The sequence below is a fragment of the Plectropomus leopardus genome, chromosome 20 (assembly GCF_008729295.1).
Source record: "Plectropomus leopardus isolate mb chromosome 20, YSFRI_Pleo_2.0, whole genome shotgun sequence".
Lineage (NCBI taxonomy): Eukaryota > Metazoa > Chordata > Actinopteri > Perciformes > Serranidae > Plectropomus > Plectropomus leopardus.
In genome coordinates, this window is record NC_056482.1 from 14,678,921 (window position 1) to 14,696,942 (window position 18,022).

Consider the following 18,022-nt stretch of genomic DNA (forward strand, 5'->3'; position numbering starts at 1 on the left):
AATATGTATATGTGTGTGTTTGTGTGTGTGTGTGTGTGTTCATGCATGTGTTTTCAGATAAACGAGTTAGTGTAGATGTTAGTTGGCCACACATAACATACTTCTGTAAGTGTTAACTGTATCAAACTTTTCATCAATTCACGATTCTAAATCTAAATCGCATTGATTTGGATGATGGAAGATTGAGAGTTGCAACGGGTGAGGTAATTTATCAGCAAAAGCATTAACATATTGATCCTGTTAATCAAATAAAAAAAAAACCTTCACAACCACACTTTCTTTAACAAAATATTATCAGGTATCAAGGCAAGGACCCCTTAAAAAATAATTGTTTGTAATCTAAACCAAATAACTTTATGGAAAAAACTAACTCCTTTGAATACTTTAAAAGTTACTGCACTTTGACATGTGACTCTTGCTTCTCTGTAAATGTATAAACTTTTAATATAATATATACAATACATTTTTATAGTTTTTATGTATTTTGTTTTTTAAACAACTTTCTTAATGCCTTGTTTTAGAGTGAAATAGACAAAAAAAACTGACTAAAACAACAAAAAATTATATACTTTATATACATTACTACAACCAAAGAGAGAAATCCAACAACTAGAAGCAGGACTGTAGTATGAGAAACTGAAAGCCATTTAAAACATGTTTCTAAATAATTTGCATGTACCTTAAATACCAGCTTAAGGTGGTAACCTAAAAGAAAATGGCAGTGGTAACAAAACTAGATGCCAAATGCTTTTTCTGATTTTATCACAGAGGTGGTCTCTTTTCCAACATTTCATCACCTGTCTGTAAAACACACCTGACAAAAATCCCACTAAAATGCCAGCTGCTCTTTGATTAGTTTGGCTTTGTTGTCAATGCTCTACAGGTCTTGTAATAAATGCAAAAGTGAACAAAAAGAGGTAAACCAGCAAACCGTTTAGTCTTTATCAGACACTCTGCCCTGTCGTTGGCACTCTGTGTGTGTCTGTGTGAACAGACTGTTGGCCGGGCAATGAGCGCAGCGCAGAGATTTTCTGCCATTCAAAGGAAATGTGAGCTCTGCTGAAACACGTGGCAGTTGGTAAAACAACCCTTAGATCTAAGAGGATTGACAGTTTTGTTAAAGAAAAGAGCAGCAAGGTAAGAGGTGACTTTTCTTGGCAACATTGTCATCTGATGTAAACTGGACAGCGCTCAGGACTTTTAAGATTTTCACATATATGAAGACAGTCCAACAGTCACATGTATAAGGTACACACAAAAAAATCCCACATGAGCAATCATCACAAAAACATCAAATTTTGATGTCAGGCTACAGCAGAACACGAAAGTCTATCTGAACCGGAGACCATCACCTGAGAGGGCGCTCCATTGTCCCTGTCTATCCAGTATGGTGCAGGATCCTGTTACGTAGTCACAAAGTGGCAGTTAGGCTCCTGAAAGAGATAGCGCTCCTCGTGGGCCATTGACTGACACCACACATCACCCAGGGCAACACACATTTAGGGGGCTCCAGGTGTCTAGAGAAACCTGACCGTCACAGGCTTCCATCACACCAGTCAAGTACAGTACATACTCTGATGCTACTGTTTCACACAAGCTCACAGTAACATGCCATGAACGGATTACCCTGTTGGGCTAAATGTTTGCATCACTTCATCAAATAAACATTTGTTGCTTTGGGACAGTGAATCATATTTAGCGTTTGTTTAATGCTGCATTAAAATCTTTTTTGGCCCCTTGGGGGTTGAATCATTGTGTGAAAGAAAAGTCTCCTCATCAAGCAGATACTGTTTTTGGTCTTCACCAAATGCTGAGAAAAATATGTGTCTTTTTAACTGCTAAATGCTCCACAATGTTCACAAGTGTTTTACTTTGTCTTACTGTTGTTTGGTGCTGAGCCTGAGCAGGTGGTGTACAGTTGGTTCCTCCAACCCAATCTCAGTAATAATGTTTGCATTTTAAAGGTTTGTGCAAACCACGTTTATGATACATTTAGCCATTATTATGTAGCAGATGAAACTTCATGCATCAACAACACTGCAGTAATAATGGTTAGACTTGATTATAGTTAGGAAAAGATCACATTTTGGCTTAAATACTGCAATCGGGGGGCACAATTGCGGGAGGAAAAGCAGCGATAGTCACTACAAAACACCCACGGTCAGTGCCTAAAAGGTGAAAAGCAGGCATCTCACCTAGATGACACACCATCCACCAACCCTTCCACCCCATAATGACAGAGTCTGCTTATACATTATTGTATTAAGTCACCTTAAAAACATCGATATGGTACGTATGAAACATGGCAGCTGGGCTTGTCCTCAGAGCCTTTTCACTGAAAACTGTGTCTGTGGCAGTCAGTCAAAACAGTAAAGTTGTGAGCTGTAAAACCAAAACACTGCATTAAAAGACGCTGAACTAGGTGATAATAAATGTCTCTTTAATTTATCTAATTTAGTGATATACCATTGCATTATATGTGGAATTTGAACGCTGACACACGCATGCCTGTATCCAAATGTCTGGATCTGAGGGATGACTGGACTGACAGACAGAGACTACATTTCACCTGTATTGTCCTGTGAACTACAAAAGTATGCCTTTAAGTACTTTAATAGATAATACAATCACTTCAAACAATAACACAACTGCAGCTAAGTTAAGACAGTTAAGTTACTCAATCAATTTTCTTGTGATTACCTCCTTTACTTCCAAAGCCATGTGCGTCATGGTTGAATCTTGTGTGATGAACCAGATAAATCCAAATTACTTTTGAATTTTAGTGCTCCAGGTATCCAACTCAGACAGACACAGCCTGTGATGGCTGTTTCAGCAGCTGTGTTCTCCCATAGAGGAGTCTCTTAAAGTCAGCACAGATATTTCACCAAGAACCTACTGTCTCCTCTGCTGCTTAGGTTTGCATCGGCCCCTGATTCAAAAACTGGCTTGGAACAGGCCCGGTACCACGGCCCGGGACGAGGAGGAGGAGGAGTGTGGCACTGCTGCTTCCTGCTGGGCTGGTGTCCCTGCATTGTAGGTAATGAGGCAGTAATGAGCTACCTGGCTCTGGAAGCACCGGGCTGCTTAAACATTCATGGAGCCCAGGCAGCAAACATTCATTCAGCGCTTCACATGAGTGTTGAACGGGTACACTATGTGTTTAAGGAAGAGTGTGCGTCTATGTGTGCGTGTGTGTGTGTGAGTGTGGGTGTGCATGTGCGTGTGCATGTGCAGGCATGTAATACAAGGATGTAGTAACTGTATCCTACCAAAGTGCCGTCCTCGCCCTCCTCCCCACAAAATTACAGCACAGGTATTCGATTACTGATCTTTGATTAGGCTGATGCATTTCAAACTAATTACTAACTGCTCATCAGAGCCGTATCGATCAGATCAGTTTGGGATTAAACTACTGCAGACTCTGTGACGCCAGGTGTCAAAATCGCATGTTAATGCAGACCTACACTAAGTGCTACTATAATTACTATAACTGTTATGCATGCTGCTGGTGCCCTCTTCAACTTAAAAAAAGCTTTTAAAGAAAATTTAAAATAAAAGAAAATTGTATATATAAAACTGCTACACAATGAGGAAGTTTTTTTTGTTTTTTCTATCTTTAAAAAGTGTAATGGAGCACCAACGGCAAATGTGGGGACATAACAAGTGCAGATGGACATAGCTCCCTAAATTTCAATACATTATGCTATTTTTAAAAATAACGTCATCATAAGACACATTTCCACCCTTGTGTTTTTCTTCTCATTTTTTTTTTCTTGGTTCAGCCGGTTCAGTTGTGACAGGCCTGCGGGCAGCGTAACGTTGCCCTCTCATTCCGTCTCTTTAAAATTTAACATTGTGCTTCCTGTAAGCATCAACAAAGGCATCTTACGTTACTGCCGAAGATCGGCCAAAACAAACAGTGACATAAGAGAGCACGCTGGAAAAATCATCATTAACATAATGTAATCCATTATGGAAATACTGAGGGCTTTCAAGAGGATCTACTCAATCTTTAAAGAACACCACTGTCCTCCAAATAAGTGCCCATTAAAACACACACACACACACACACACACACACATCATGCTCACCAAAGACGAGCTGTAGTGGCCACATCTTATTGATTGACAGAACACGCTTTGAAAACCAAGTTTGTCCTTTATCAATTGATGAAAACACCACATATACATGTTGATTTAATCCAGTGCTTCTCAAACTTTTTCTGTCATGCCCCCCTTTAGAAGCTGAAAAAAGTTCATACCCCCACCCCACATTTTTTTAAACAATCATTAACAGTAGGCTAAATAAAAGCGACTAAATGAAGGGATCCATGTGGAATCCTTCTGAAATAAAGGCCAGCATGAATGCATCAGCAGACTCATGTTTGTTTGTATTCCCAGCATAAATCACTCTCATTCAACTTTGTTTCACTCTCCGTTTTCCCCTAGTCACCCACCACCCCTGCTGTGGCTTCATGCCCCTCCAGGGGGCTCTGCCCCTTAGTTTGAGAAACACTGGTTTTATCCAACATATAATTCCAACATAAATGCAGTGGCAACATGTGCTTGAAAAAATATCCATATCTTGTGTTTTTCCTTCATCAATGAAGAACTGAAATTATTAAAACCAAAAGTTTTGCTTTAAATTAAATACCTAGTATTTGGAAGTTATATGTTTTACAGGATGCCAAGTATACTAAGTGTAATAAGCCTTTTTAAATACCTTTTTATGATTTTATTTTTTCATTGCATGAATTTGCTAGTTCTGAAAGTTCTGAAATGCACTTGTGTTCAGTGTTGCAATAAAATGACCGTGCCCAGATAATATGCATTATAATGCAATACTATACAGAACACACAAAATAATAAGATAAGACAGTATTTTAAAGTTTATATTTTAGAAGAAAGAGTATAGGAAGTTGGAAAAACTAAGAATCTGACCATTTTTTGACAATTTGCAATATTTTCATTATTGCGCACTGTGGACATTTGGTTAATCCTCAAAAACTGCCCTAATGATAATACCAAAAAAACAGGTTCCCTTAGTATCTCCTTCACTTTTGCATTAATTTCATGCATAGCCTCATTCCTGCACTGAGGGTTCAAAGCGATAGTGCGTCTTACTAATGACAAAAACCCTGATTTTTTAGTCTTCAAACCACACACTATACAGTATTAAATGTGCAAGAACACACCTTAAAAATCTTAACATCTGAGAGGTAATAAGAGGAAAATATTTTGTGTTATTGCAGGTTTGTTTCAAGAGAGCGGAGGACAAGTTGGATGGCATTGTATCCTCGATCCAACACTTGTTCAGATAAATATTCACAGGCCCAATTAGTCCCAAACAACTAAACTTTCAACTTATCCTTTATTCATGTGAGCAAACAGATTGCTGTCGACAGGGCAAAACCAGCTGTGAGGCTATTAGTTTCAGAAGTGAAGCAATAACACAGCATCACTAAACCTGCAGTTTTAGTGGCTTGTGCATGCAAATTACATTTTAACAGACAGAATATCTATAAGCAGCATCCACATGTTCAAAAAATAGGACTACAATATTTTGGCTTTAAGCATGTACAGTAAATATCACGTCTTACCTTTTGGTCCATGTCTTAGTTCTGTGTGTGTGTGAGAGCTCAGGTGAGGTTCTGTTTTGTTCTGTGTGTCCAGCTGATGTGACCAGAGGATGTGAGGACAGAGAGATGTATATTCTACCTGTATTTATGACCGTCCCATAATGCAGCAGCCTCAGCATGTCCTCACAGTGTCCTACTTTTCTCCAGCTTTTATTTTGAGGTTGGCCTTGTTCACTTGCAGGGTTGCAGACGACTGAAAGCTCAAACAGTGGCTGTAAATAGTCAGTATCACTTAGGAAATCTCAGTGATCCAACATTAATTTTTGAGAATTATAGTTTTTATTATTTTTTCATATAATGACTTACAGTAGATACAGTGTAGGCAGGGAACATAACAAAAGGACATTGCCTGACAGTGCTAAGGAACAACCCCTTTAAAGAATAAAGCTTTGAATTATACATAATAATCACAAAGCCAATAACATAAACGACATAAATTAGAAAGCTAACAACGTAAATTCTGTCAAGTAACAAAGAAAACACATGTAAACAAAAAAACAACAACAAAGAAACAAAGTTTACGGGCAAATCAGGCTTCCATCAGAACCCTTAATGTGGGTGTCCCAATTACTCCATTTACGCACAGACTTCAATTCTAAAAAAGGTAAATGCTTAACAACACATGACACTGCTGGTAATGAGTTTCAGGTCCATGCAACATGCTGTATTGGCATGTACATTTGCTCAAGTGCTGTAACAATATTTGCGTTTTTTACGGAAAATATGTGATAAGTATAAAATTAAGGTATAATAACTAGAAAGGCAGTGAGACAATGTCTACCTGGAGCTCCTTCTCATGTTTTAGTGCTAGAAATTTCACACAGATGTCAAATAAGATAAAATTATGAAGTGATGGCATTAAATATCCAAAACGTCAAAGGTCGACTGTCACATCATAATGTTCTGACATGCTACTTTTCTGGCTATTTTATTGTTTTGCTCTTCTGTGCTGCCAGGGTGACGTTGTGTGTGAAGCATTCGTGTCTTGCCAAAAAATATACCTAGTGGCTTTTTTATTAAACTCCTTCAAAGTCTTCTGATATGTATATCAGTCTGGACTAACATTGGTGTAATATAAATTGAAACTTGACTCAGAAGTATGCAACCTCCAGGCCATCATTTTACTTAAGCATATTTTCTATGTTCTATGTAGCTACAGGTTTCAGTATATTTTAATTTGTTGTAATTTTAACTTGTTTGAGATACTGCAGATAACGCAGGGGAGCAGCAGGCCTGCAAAGCCTGGTGTTCTCAGAGTACCGCATCTTAAATGACCCCTTTCCTCTACTGAGGCTTCTGGGAAGAGATCAAATACGCTTTGGAAAGTAATTACAACTACAATTGTTGTTTGTGTGAGCTGAACCAACATAGACACACATATGCACTCGGGAAACCTCAGCTGCCTCTACAGTTAGAGCCCTGTGGCTATTTTACCAACAGCAGAAAGGTGTGAGCACAGCCTGCTGTTGGCTGCAGGTTATAACAGTTAATCAGCCAGTGAGCCGCAGTGCTGTAGATGTCAGCTGTACATCATCCCACCTTCCCCTCTTTGAATCGTATCACATACTTGTTAATGTCTATCAGCACTTTTAGCTCTCATCCTTTACTCGTATATAATCCTCCTGTAGTCACAAAAATAGTGTTAGGGCTCAGACACACACACTTTGCTTTTGCTTTAATTTTGGGGATCCATTAATTAAGATTAAGCTTAGTTTGCTGTTGTACTTATTGTAAGTCCTACTGGATAAGAACATAAGCCAAGAGCCTTTATTAAGGGGATGAAGAGAGATTAATACAGTTTCATTTATCTCTGCTGCCTAGATATAGGTTTGTAATTTAATTACTTTAAAAACTGGCTTCATAGTTTGTTGTTTCTTGTTCTTGGATTTTTATTTGTGATAAAAGTGATAAAAATGAAATATGCAAAGTTTTCATCATTTATGATACTAATATCCCCACTAATTAATCTAACCCTCTAGATGTTTCTTAAGTGGGGGAGCGGATACCCCGAGGGGTTCTGGAGTACTGTGATATTTTTAAAACATTTTAGTTTAAAAATATCAGTCATGTCAAGTTCTTTTAACAATTAAAATTGTATGAGTTCAGTAGAAAAAGTACATGTAAGAAAAATTAATGTTAAAAAGATTATTTCAAAAATGATATTCAATATTTTTTATGTCATAATGCAATCACATTCATTCGTTCATGTTTATATTTGTTCACTGTGTGCAGTAGTGAAGAAAGTATTCAGATCCTTTACTAAAGTAGAAGTACTGATTTCTTCATGTATAGTTTGTTTAAATGTGACTGTAATGGCATTTATAGCTGCAGCCATAAATGTCCAAGAGTGCAAGTTAAAATTCCCTACGGAGACGGAGAGATAAAGTGTATCGTGTCGTTTGATACCATAACGGAGTTTAATACATCACTGTAAATAAAAAAATACTTTGTTACATGTGAAACTCCTGCATTGAAAATGGTACTTAACTATGTAAGCTTAATCAGGAACATGTACTTAAAGTATTAAGTAAAAGTACCCCATCCAGAAAAATCTTTTAAAAAAAAAAGACAAGAAAAAAACACCCCAGAACTGAAAATTAAAACAACTTAAATGTTTATCAAAAACAGTTGCAAATTACTTTTCTGTCAATTGGCTAATTGATTATTCGACAAATTACAAACTGAGCAGTACTTGTATTAGCTGTTGGGTATTTTATAACTTTTCTTATGCTTTTTATACAAAAAGACCCAAACTTGATTTGTAAAGTAATTAGTACTGAAGCCTTCAGATAAATGTAGTAAAGTAAAAAGCATTTTTTCCCCTCTGAAATGAAGTGGTGTAGAAATACAAAGTGGCATGATAGACTCAAGTAAAGTAGCTCACCACATTAGTACAGTATTTCAGTAATGAACTTAGTTACCTTCCACATTCACAGTTTGAGAAACAATGTGTGTTTCTTCCAAAAAATATTTTGTGCTGGATGACACAATATTTCAAAGGAGTTACACTGTTGAAAAAAAGTTAGTTTTTGAATAGCCTAGTTTCCTGGTGTAACCCCTCCCATTTGTTCTCCGGAGGTATTGTCCTCTGATTGGGTGTCTCGCTGAAACCTGAAGTGACTGCACGAGCCGGTTTGACCACACACCCGCTGTGTTTTGTGCCAGAAGGTACAACTCTCAAACTGTAACACTAAAATGAACAAGTGGAGCGGAGTAGCCAGTGTTGCTTACAAGCGGTGGAGAAATCCTGAATTGAGGTAAAACAGAGTTATTTCATTGGTGTATTTCCTCATAGGTTTATATTACTTACGGTGAGAAAGTCTGAGACCAAACGTGATCAGCTGTGTTTACATACCTCAGTGTTACTGCAGAGCTGTGTATTCAAGCCCTAGGAAAATTACTTTTAAGAGGTGATATATTGTACTTGAAACTTAATTTAATTAATTGTGCCTGAAATTCTCCTTTCGGTGTGTTGACATGTAGGAGTGATGCAAATTTTGTGGGTCAATTCGATGAGGTCCAGGGCACAGACAATGAGATCTGCACTGTTACAGCAGGAGTGGTCTCAGGAGACAGAGCGTCTGCATCTGGGTCTGATCAACCTGAAGGTTTGTAGAATACTTTTTGTTTTAGTTTGCACACATTTTCATTTCATCTGTCTGCCATGTTTGGAAGGAATACACATCATTGGAGTGCCCTAACAATATAAATGTGTCCAATTTTTGCAAGCCGAAAATCAGCATACCCTATGCATACCCTATGCTTGTTTTTGTGGGGAAATTTGGAAATTTGGAACATAATTTGCACATAAAGAGGAAAAGATGTTCATTGTAATATATAGATCTCCTGATCTCCTGACTTCTCATCAGTGGTGGAAGAAGTATTTAAATTTAGATAATTTACTTAAGCAAAAGTAGCTGTACCATTATGTAAAAGTCGTGTTAAGTTTTAATTTGACTTCAAAAGTATCGTTAGGAAGAATATTTGACAAAACTTCAAGACAGTTTTCCTTAAAGAGTTCAAGGGAGGTCACACTAAATACTGTTTTGGTGTGTTATACAGGGGTTTTCAAAGTGTGGATGACTGAGTTTCCCTTTAGAGAATTTAACTCTTTTGAACCAGAACAAATTGGCTTGATTTCCTGCTAAAACACGTTACGTTACGTAAGTGCGAGAGTTACAAGACAATTACATGAAATAAATTTTTAAAAAAGCCCTACAAAAATAGATTAGAATAATTACAATAGTGATAATTGTCAATAACAATTTCAAGACATTTCCCCTATTTTTTTAACTTCAGATAATTTCTCCCTCTTTCTTTTTTAAAAAGTAATTTTCAGGTCATTTTCTTGTTATCTTTTCCTAATTTCTTGAAATATATGGGACAATCTTCTCTGCAATAAGCTGATTCATATTTCGCCTCCTTATTTGCTCAATCACTTACGCTAGTTGGAAAAATGAGTGTGCGTCTTGGATACAGACTCATCGTCCTCGACCCGCAGCCTTGTCCGGCATTTGTTGTTTTTGTTTGTTTTTTTGGGAGAAGTGGAGTAACTCGGTCTTCACAGACGGTCAAAAGTGCACAAATGTCACTCATCTTATGCACCGCACACAGCAGTGTGCAGTTAGCAGCCAAACTTTTTTTTTCTTGTGATCCCCAAATGGTTGATTTAATGCATTGTATCTGTTCTCTGTATTTTTTTGTTTGTATTGTAGTGCTTGTTGTGTTTTCTTGAACGACTCTGCATACATTTCTTTACGGAGGATGATGAACTTGCAGTGAATTGTCTTGTCGTTTTTACAGAAATCTTAACAGTAGATGATGCACTGGAGGCCATCGGCTTTGGAAAGTTTCAGTGGAAAATGTCTGCCCTCACTGGACTATCATGGGTAAGAATCCTAAAACCTGCAGGAAAGTCTTCATTCGGACTTTCAGAAGTCAGAATGAGCCTCTGTCTCTCTGTGAGTAGGTGGGAGACGCCATGGAGATGATGATCCTCAGTATTTTGGGCCCCCAGCTGCACTGTGAGTGGAGGCTGCCCGGCTACCAGGTGGCTCTCATAACATCGGTAGGCAAAGGTTTTAGGATTCTTGATTTTGAAAAGTTTGAAAAATATTTACTTTTAAGATTTTTATTTATTTAGTTTTGTTTTTCCTCAGGTGGTGTTTATAGGAATGGTATTCGGTTCACCTTCTTGGGGGAATGTGTGCGACACGTACGGCAGAAAAGTGGTAAGTCTCACATACGGGTTTTTTATAAATTGAGCATCGCGTTCGTTCAGATGGGCCACAGAGTGAAGCTCAGCACACATCCCAGCTTCATTAGCTGATCTCAAGGAGTTTCAATCAGCTGATGGATCAGCTGATTCCCAGCTAAGCATCCAAATGGCGAATAGTGCGCCCCATTTAAGCTGCTTTAGCCCGCCTACCATTGCTGCCCCCTCTGGAAGCCACTCTGCAACCAAGCAGCAATCTCCAGTGCTGAAAAAATGAAGCCAGCGCAAAGTGCTGTTAACAGCCCAGTACAAACAAACTGTTATTGTATCTATTTTTAAAAGCCACCTGTTAACATTTTATTAAAGCTTTTAGTTATTCATAATTAAGGGTGTGGCTGCTTTGACGGACAGGCTGTCTGTGAGGCATCGCTACAGTCGTTGAGTCAGATCCAAAACTCGCTCCTCAGCTCCTACTTCTCATCCAAATTTGGTCACTTCTGGTTCCAAAAATCCAAGATGGCGACTGCTGAAATGACAGACTCAAGGCTTCAAAACAGGAGTCCACAATCCAGCTGGTGACGTCAGAGGCTTCATCCATTTTTTTTACACAGCCTGTGTTTGTTGCAACCTCAGCTAATTCTTTTCAAGATGTGTCTGATGACTTAATGTCAGGGGTTCCCCCACATTCATTTAATCACTTCATCTTACTCTTTCTTACCCTTAGATGTGTATAAACTACAGGTTATACACATTTTTTAATATACAAAAATGTGCAATTATCGGTTATCAGCCTGAAGAGCAGGCAATTATTGGTTGTTCGTACTGATTAAAAAAAAACATGTCATGCATTTCTAGCAGTAACTTACATTTGCATGTCTTTGTGATGAACAGGGTCTGACCATGTGTATGTGCTGGTCGTTGTTTTACGGCCTGTTGAGCGCCTTCGCTCCAGTGTATGGCTGGCTCTTGTTCCTGCGGAGCCTCGTAGGCTTTGGCGTCGCTGGAGCTCCGCAGTCGTAAGTTGTACTGCTTCCTCTGCTCATGATTAGATGAATTCTGCACTGAGCACACCAGAACATTATTTTTATTCAAATTATTTGCAATAAACATTCAGTCTCTTTTTAGGGTGACACTTTACTCAGAATTCCTCCCTGTGAAGGCGAGAGGCATGTGCATCATGATGATTGCGGTAATGTGGTGATGTTATTATCAAAGCATGACTTTTACGTCTTTAGTGTTTTATTAAGTACACTGCTCATTGATTCCCTCCTGACTGATGTGTCTCTGTGCATCAGACATTCTGGGCACTTGGTTCTGTGTTTGAGGTCCTCCTGGCATTGTTTGTAATGCCCACTCTTGGCTGGAGGTGGCTGCTCGGCTTGTCCACTATACCAATGGCAATCTTCGTTTGCTTCTGCTTTGTAAGTATGTTGGGGATTTGTAAAATAAAACCAGCTGGAGTCAAGCTCGAAGTCAAACTTTCTGTCTTACACAGTGGCTACCTGAAAGTGCTCGTTTCCATGTGCTGACGGGAAAAGCAGAGAAGGCCATGGCAACTTTAACACGCATTGCTAACGACAATGGCAAGGCCATGCCGCGAGGGAAGATTGTTGCGTGCCAACAGGTGAGGTTAAAGACATCGAGGTTCTCACATTTGCTCAGATGAAGGGAATGAGAGTCCAATCTGATGTTTAATTCTTGATATTAATGAATATACCTTCTGTATTTGTCATTTCTATTTCACAGAATAATCGTCGACGGATCAAAGATCTCTTCACCCCTCAGTTTCGGAGGACTACTCTTCTTTTGTGGTTTTCCTGGTTAGCTTGAGTAACTTTTTTCTTCTCTCTATAACTAGTGATTTCAGTTTAATTTAATATTGCCTTCAGTAGCCCAACATCCATTAATCTAGCCATGCTTTATTTTTAACTACTTGTACACAACATAAAAACTGTACTGTTATTTTATCCAAAGGTTTGCAAATTCCTTCTCATATTACGGAATAGTCCTGTTGACAACTGAGCTTTTCCAAGCTGGACATACATGTGCGGGTAAGTTTGAGGTCCATGTGGATCAGCTTTTAACATCTGCCAAATCGCACCTTGTATTGGAACTAACACCAAATTAAAATGTCCCTCTTCTGTATAGCGGCACACGGGGCCAAGATTGAACCAAACTGTAGTCTGGAATGCAAATATTTGACATCAGCTGACTACAAAGACCTTTTATGGACAACCTTGGCTGAATTTCCAGGTAAAATGCCCCCAATTTGCATTTTCTCACAGCTGCAATATGTAATTTAAACTGTAAGGTGTAGACCATCTTATCGCCAGGAACATTGTCTCTATATAATTCTTTCGTCTATAGCGGAAATGTGAGACAACATGGATAGTGTTTGTTAAAATTGAAGAGCTGGTGGATTTTGTAAATGCATTTCTATACAGAATTTATATAAATTCCTCACTGGGGAACCATAAATTTAGCTCAAACATAAAAATGTTTTAACAAATAAATCAGTGCCATGAAATTTGATGCACATATAAAAATAACTTTATATTACATTTATATTAACATACTTTAGTACTGCAACTTTCTTTAAAAAACAACTTTAAAGGAATACTCATTCCCCCAAATAACCATTTGTATATCAATTACTCATCCTGTTGCATTGATTTTGTAAGGAAAACCTTTTGTCACAAGCCCCTGGTGAATGAAAAATTGAGAAAATGAATTGACATTATAGGCAACCATGTTCAACAACAACAGCACAACTATATTAAAACATCAATTTACGAACTCTCATGCAACTTATGCCGTATAAATTAATATTTTTTTTCATGTCGAAAAAAAACCCTTTTCATTAGGGCTGTCCCAAAAATCATTTTCTGGGCTGTAATGTTGTCCAACTTTGTATATAGTCTATGGATAATGAGACTGGGCTAATAATGCACGTTATTTGAGAGTTGAAGATAGTAGTTCATATGTGGAGTCTTCAATCACCGTGGAGGCATGCAAGGAAAACATTTCAAAAATTTAATGCAGCACGGGGTGAGTAACTGATATGCAAATGGTCTTTTGGGGTGAAGTAACCCTCAGTTTTTTAGACAGGTTGATAGAGGCTGACCCTCGTCACCACTTAGGCCTGCTTGACTTAAATAGTGAGATACACAGATGTATGGAGGGAGCGGCATTAGCTGTTGAATTATTTTTCATTCTCAGTATGTCTTTACGAGTCTTAACTGACACATTTTTAAAACTGTGTTTGCTTTTTCAGGTCTTTTAGTTATCCTTCTGTTAATTGACCGCATTGGCAGGAAGAAGAGCATGGCTCTGTGTTTCTTCATGTATTCTGTGTTCATTCTACCCTTATTTGCTTGTCTTGACAGGTAAGTTTGTGTCTCTTTTATTTTGTCTTGCTGGAACAACAGCGATCTTTATTAACATCACGGCTGACGTCTTAACTTGCTGTCTGTCTGTCTGTCTGTCTGTCTGTCTGTCTGTCTGTCTGTCTGTGCAGGCTGTCTGTTACGATCTGCATCTTTATCGCCAGAGCCTTCATCTCTGGAGGATTCCAGGTTGCTTTTGTTTACACACCAGAGGTAGGTCTACACACCATTTTACCAGTTAAAGCGTGCTTTCACACCTACCTTTTTGGTTCATTGAACACGAAAGGTTTGTTTGCACAATTAGTAGGGTGGGTTTGGGTCTGGTGTGAAAGCTTTCGATAGAACCGTTCTGCAAAATAAACAACCAGACTGAGACCACCCGAAAAGGTGGATCTTGGTTGTTTGCAGTGTTAAAGAAAATGAACCAACCGCTGGGTTTAATGATAGCAGATATTTGACTTTAGTATAATTTCAGCAGTTAGCTGCTGAAAAAATAAATTCAATTGTTGCTGATCATGAGATCTGTTTGCAACCCTGATAACATGCAAATGATTTGCCGTCTAATAACAGCTGACTAATAATGCTTACAATCAGTTATTTCTCCATCAGTGTGCTTACATGGACATGAATAACTTGTTTATGATCGGGTTTTTGGAGTATTCTGTTAATGTGTTCAAGCATGCAAACAGTATATTCTTTTTATGAAACCTGAATATGCTAGCAGGATTACTCTGAAGGAAATTAGGGTGTTTACACAGAATGTGTTTAACCTAATTTCTCTGTGTTCATGTAAACACAAGTGATCATAACTACGATAAGCTGCATAAACAAGTTATTCCTGTCCAGTGCTGCTGCATAAACTTCTGTCAGTCACTAAACACCAAAACTGTCCAATCAACGAGCTACCAGTCATTCGGTAGATCCTCATTTTTGTGAAAAGTCTGTGTGATAAGAAATCAAACCAGAACTAAAATGCAACAGTGCATCATTTGTCCCCCCTGGTGTGGAACCGATGAACTGAACTTCAGGTGTGAAAGCACCTTATCATGAAACATTTGCTTTTAGACCATTTCAACTAGAAAAAAATCTCTTTCCTTTCATTAGGTGTTCCCCACAGAGATCAGAGCCTTTGCAATGGGGACTTGTAGTGCGATAAGCAGGCTGGGTGGCCTGATCACCCCCTTTGTGGCACAGGTATGCAGAAGTGACTCACGCTGTTGGTACCCTCCAAAAAAACTTGACATGATTTCCAGCACCATCCTGATATCAGACTTCTTCCGGCATCCTTTTTCTCCGCCTGGCACCTCAGATTTTGTGTTTTGATTCCAGGTGTTGCTCCGGGCATCACTGCCTGTGACCTTGTCACTTTACTGTGGCCTTAGTCTGCTCGGTGGCATTGCAGCCTTGATCTTACCCATTGAGACGTTGGGCAGGAGTCTGCGGGAGACCATTTCTGATCAGGAGGCTTGAGAGCAGATGATCACCTCAACCAGCCAGTCAAATGGTACAACACACTCCTCGGACAAGAGGTAAAACAAGCAGGAAGAATTAAATAAAAATGGAAAAAGAGGCCATTTTGTTACCTCCCAGGCTGCTGCAGATGCCATAGTTTCTTGTTTGACTGTGGACTGAATCCTGTGAGCGATGATGGGTGAAAAACAACGAGGGACAATCTCATTACAGGCGGGGAGTGATAATTGAGGGTAGGCCTACTTCCCATGTCTAATGAGAGCGGAAGCACACTTGTGCTTGGACTGGTTTGTTTACTCTCTCGCCTATCAAGCCCATGAGAAGCAGCGGTGGGGCATTACGAACAATGATGATTCACTGTACGGGCTCTACTTAGAGCTACACACTTTAAGGAATGGAGACGTTTATTTTTTTACATTTTGGATAAAAAATATTTCTTGTATTTATTTATATATGAAGCCAGGGTGCCTTTTGCTAATAAGAGTTGTGCAATATGATTTCAGCTCTATTTTAAATTTGTCAGTGAATCTCAGTGCATGTTTCCATTCATGGATGGATTACTGAACAGCCCACTGGGCACAAGCCCAGGGGCCCAGATGTCAGGGGCCCAACTGTCCCTCACTTAAAATGTCAAATGACAATTTAACACGAACCCACCAGGAAGAGACCCAAAATGACCACAAAGAGACACAAAAAGACAACAAAGAGATGCAAAGGAACTGTGAAGAGGACCAAAAACCTACACATGGGCAAAACAACCACAAGGAGACAAAAGATGACTACAAAGTGACACAAAATGAACAAAAAAGACAGAGAGTTTTAAATAATACACAAATAAATAAAAATGACCCCAAAGACAACAAAATGACTACAGACGGACACAAAATACCTTAAGGAAACACAAAATGACCGTAAAAATATTTTAAAAGTACCTCAAAGACAAGAAAACAACTACAAAAAGACACAAAACAACCACAAGGAGACAAAATGATGACAGTGACACTAAAGTGACCAAAAAGACACAAAACTGTCTCAAACATATCCAAACAACTACATAAAGATGCAAATCCACCACATGGTTTGTGTCTTGCTCCTATGTAGGACAGGTTTTGGAGTTCTTTGTATATCTGTGCCCAAGGACCTGTTGTCTAATAATCTGCCCAATCTATTATTATAACTCTACATTAAAGCTGCAAAAATTACTTCATTAATTGATAATTGGATTTAAAAATCAACTAATCTGCATTTATGATAAAAGCCACATTTTCTTCTCAAATGTTAACATAAGCTAGTGTAATTGTTTAAAAATTAAATTCAATAAATATTAGGGCTGACAACATTAGCACGTTAACTCATCATTATTGAAGTACTTGCACTTTACTTGAGTATTTTCTTTTCATGTTACACTTTTACTCCACTACATTTCAGAGGGAAATATTTTACATTTTACTTTAATACATTTATCTGAACGCCCTTAGTTACCTTACAAAAGAAGATTGTGTAAAATATGTTTTGGTTTTCATGAAATTAACAGTTAATAGTTTACACATGTACAGCTGCAATGATAAGTTGATTTATCAATCAGTCGATTCACAGAAAATTCATTGCAAACTATGGAGTTGGAGTTGGAGTCTTTGGGTTTTTTTTCTAATGTAATTTTAATAAATTTGAGATTTTGGGTTTATTTTTTTCTGACTTTCATTACATCATTTTAAGGTTTTTTTCTGCATGGGGCACTTTTACTTTTAATACTTTATATACATTTTCCAGATTATAGCCTACTTACTTTCACTTAAGAATCTGAATACTTCTTACACCACTGGTTCTATGTGAACCCACGAGTCTCCCCTTTACAGACATTCCCACTTTCTGCTATGCCCATGCAGTTTTTTGTTTTTTTTTGCTGCCATTTGATTTGAAAAAACTGCTTGTCAATATGGACTTCATAACTGCTTTGAAATGCAAAATAATTGCATTGAAAACGTGATTTTTATTTTATTTTATTTTTTTGCAAATCAAAATGCGAATAATCGTGATTATCTGTTGAAATTAATCGTTTGACAGCCCTGATAAATATTTTCTAGTTTGAGGTTTTTGGTTGAACAAGTCAGGACATTTGGTGACATCACCTAGGACTGGACCTAGGAGATTGTGGTGAGTATTTTTGACTGTTTTCTGATGTAATGCTATGCAGACAAAATAATTAATCGAGAATATAACGAGCAGATTAAAGCAAAATATCGTTATTCGGTGCCCTCCGCAACATTGTGTCATCCTCACTGCGTTTCATAACATGAGCAGAATATTATTTCA

General features: G+C 38.2%; 1 protein-coding gene across 1 annotated transcript; it reads left to right on the top strand.

The window, feature by feature from the left end:
- Positions 1-8,797: 8,797 nt before the first annotated feature.
- On the top strand, positions 8,798-16,528 carry LOC121959913 (synaptic vesicle 2-related protein-like). The gene is made up of 16 exons (XM_042509457.1): positions 8,798-8,895; positions 9,122-9,246; positions 10,442-10,527; positions 10,608-10,706; positions 10,798-10,869; positions 11,745-11,869; positions 11,979-12,042; positions 12,149-12,274; positions 12,349-12,477; positions 12,600-12,673; positions 12,828-12,904; positions 13,002-13,106; positions 14,128-14,239; positions 14,371-14,452; positions 15,344-15,433; positions 15,569-16,528. The coding sequence occupies exons 1-16, from the start codon at positions 8,834-8,836 to the stop codon at positions 15,707-15,709; spliced, it is 1,569 nt and encodes a 522-aa protein (XP_042365391.1). The 5' UTR covers positions 8,798-8,833; the 3' UTR covers positions 15,710-16,528.
- The last annotated feature ends 1,494 nt before the right edge of the window (positions 16,529-18,022 follow it).

Excerpts from the sequence above, each read along its gene's own strand:
- LOC121959913 (XM_042509457.1), top strand. The coding sequence starts at position 8,834 with ATGAACAAGTGGAGCGGAGTAGCCAGTGTTGCTTACAAGCGGTGGAGA. Across the intron at positions 10,528-10,607 it reads CCCTCACTGGACTATCATGG|GTGGGAGACGCCATGGAGAT; the intron begins GTAAGAATCCTA and ends CTCTGTGAGTAG. Across the intron at positions 12,043-12,148 it reads TGTGCATCATGATGATTGCG|ACATTCTGGGCACTTGGTTC; the intron begins GTAATGTGGTGA and ends TCTGTGCATCAG.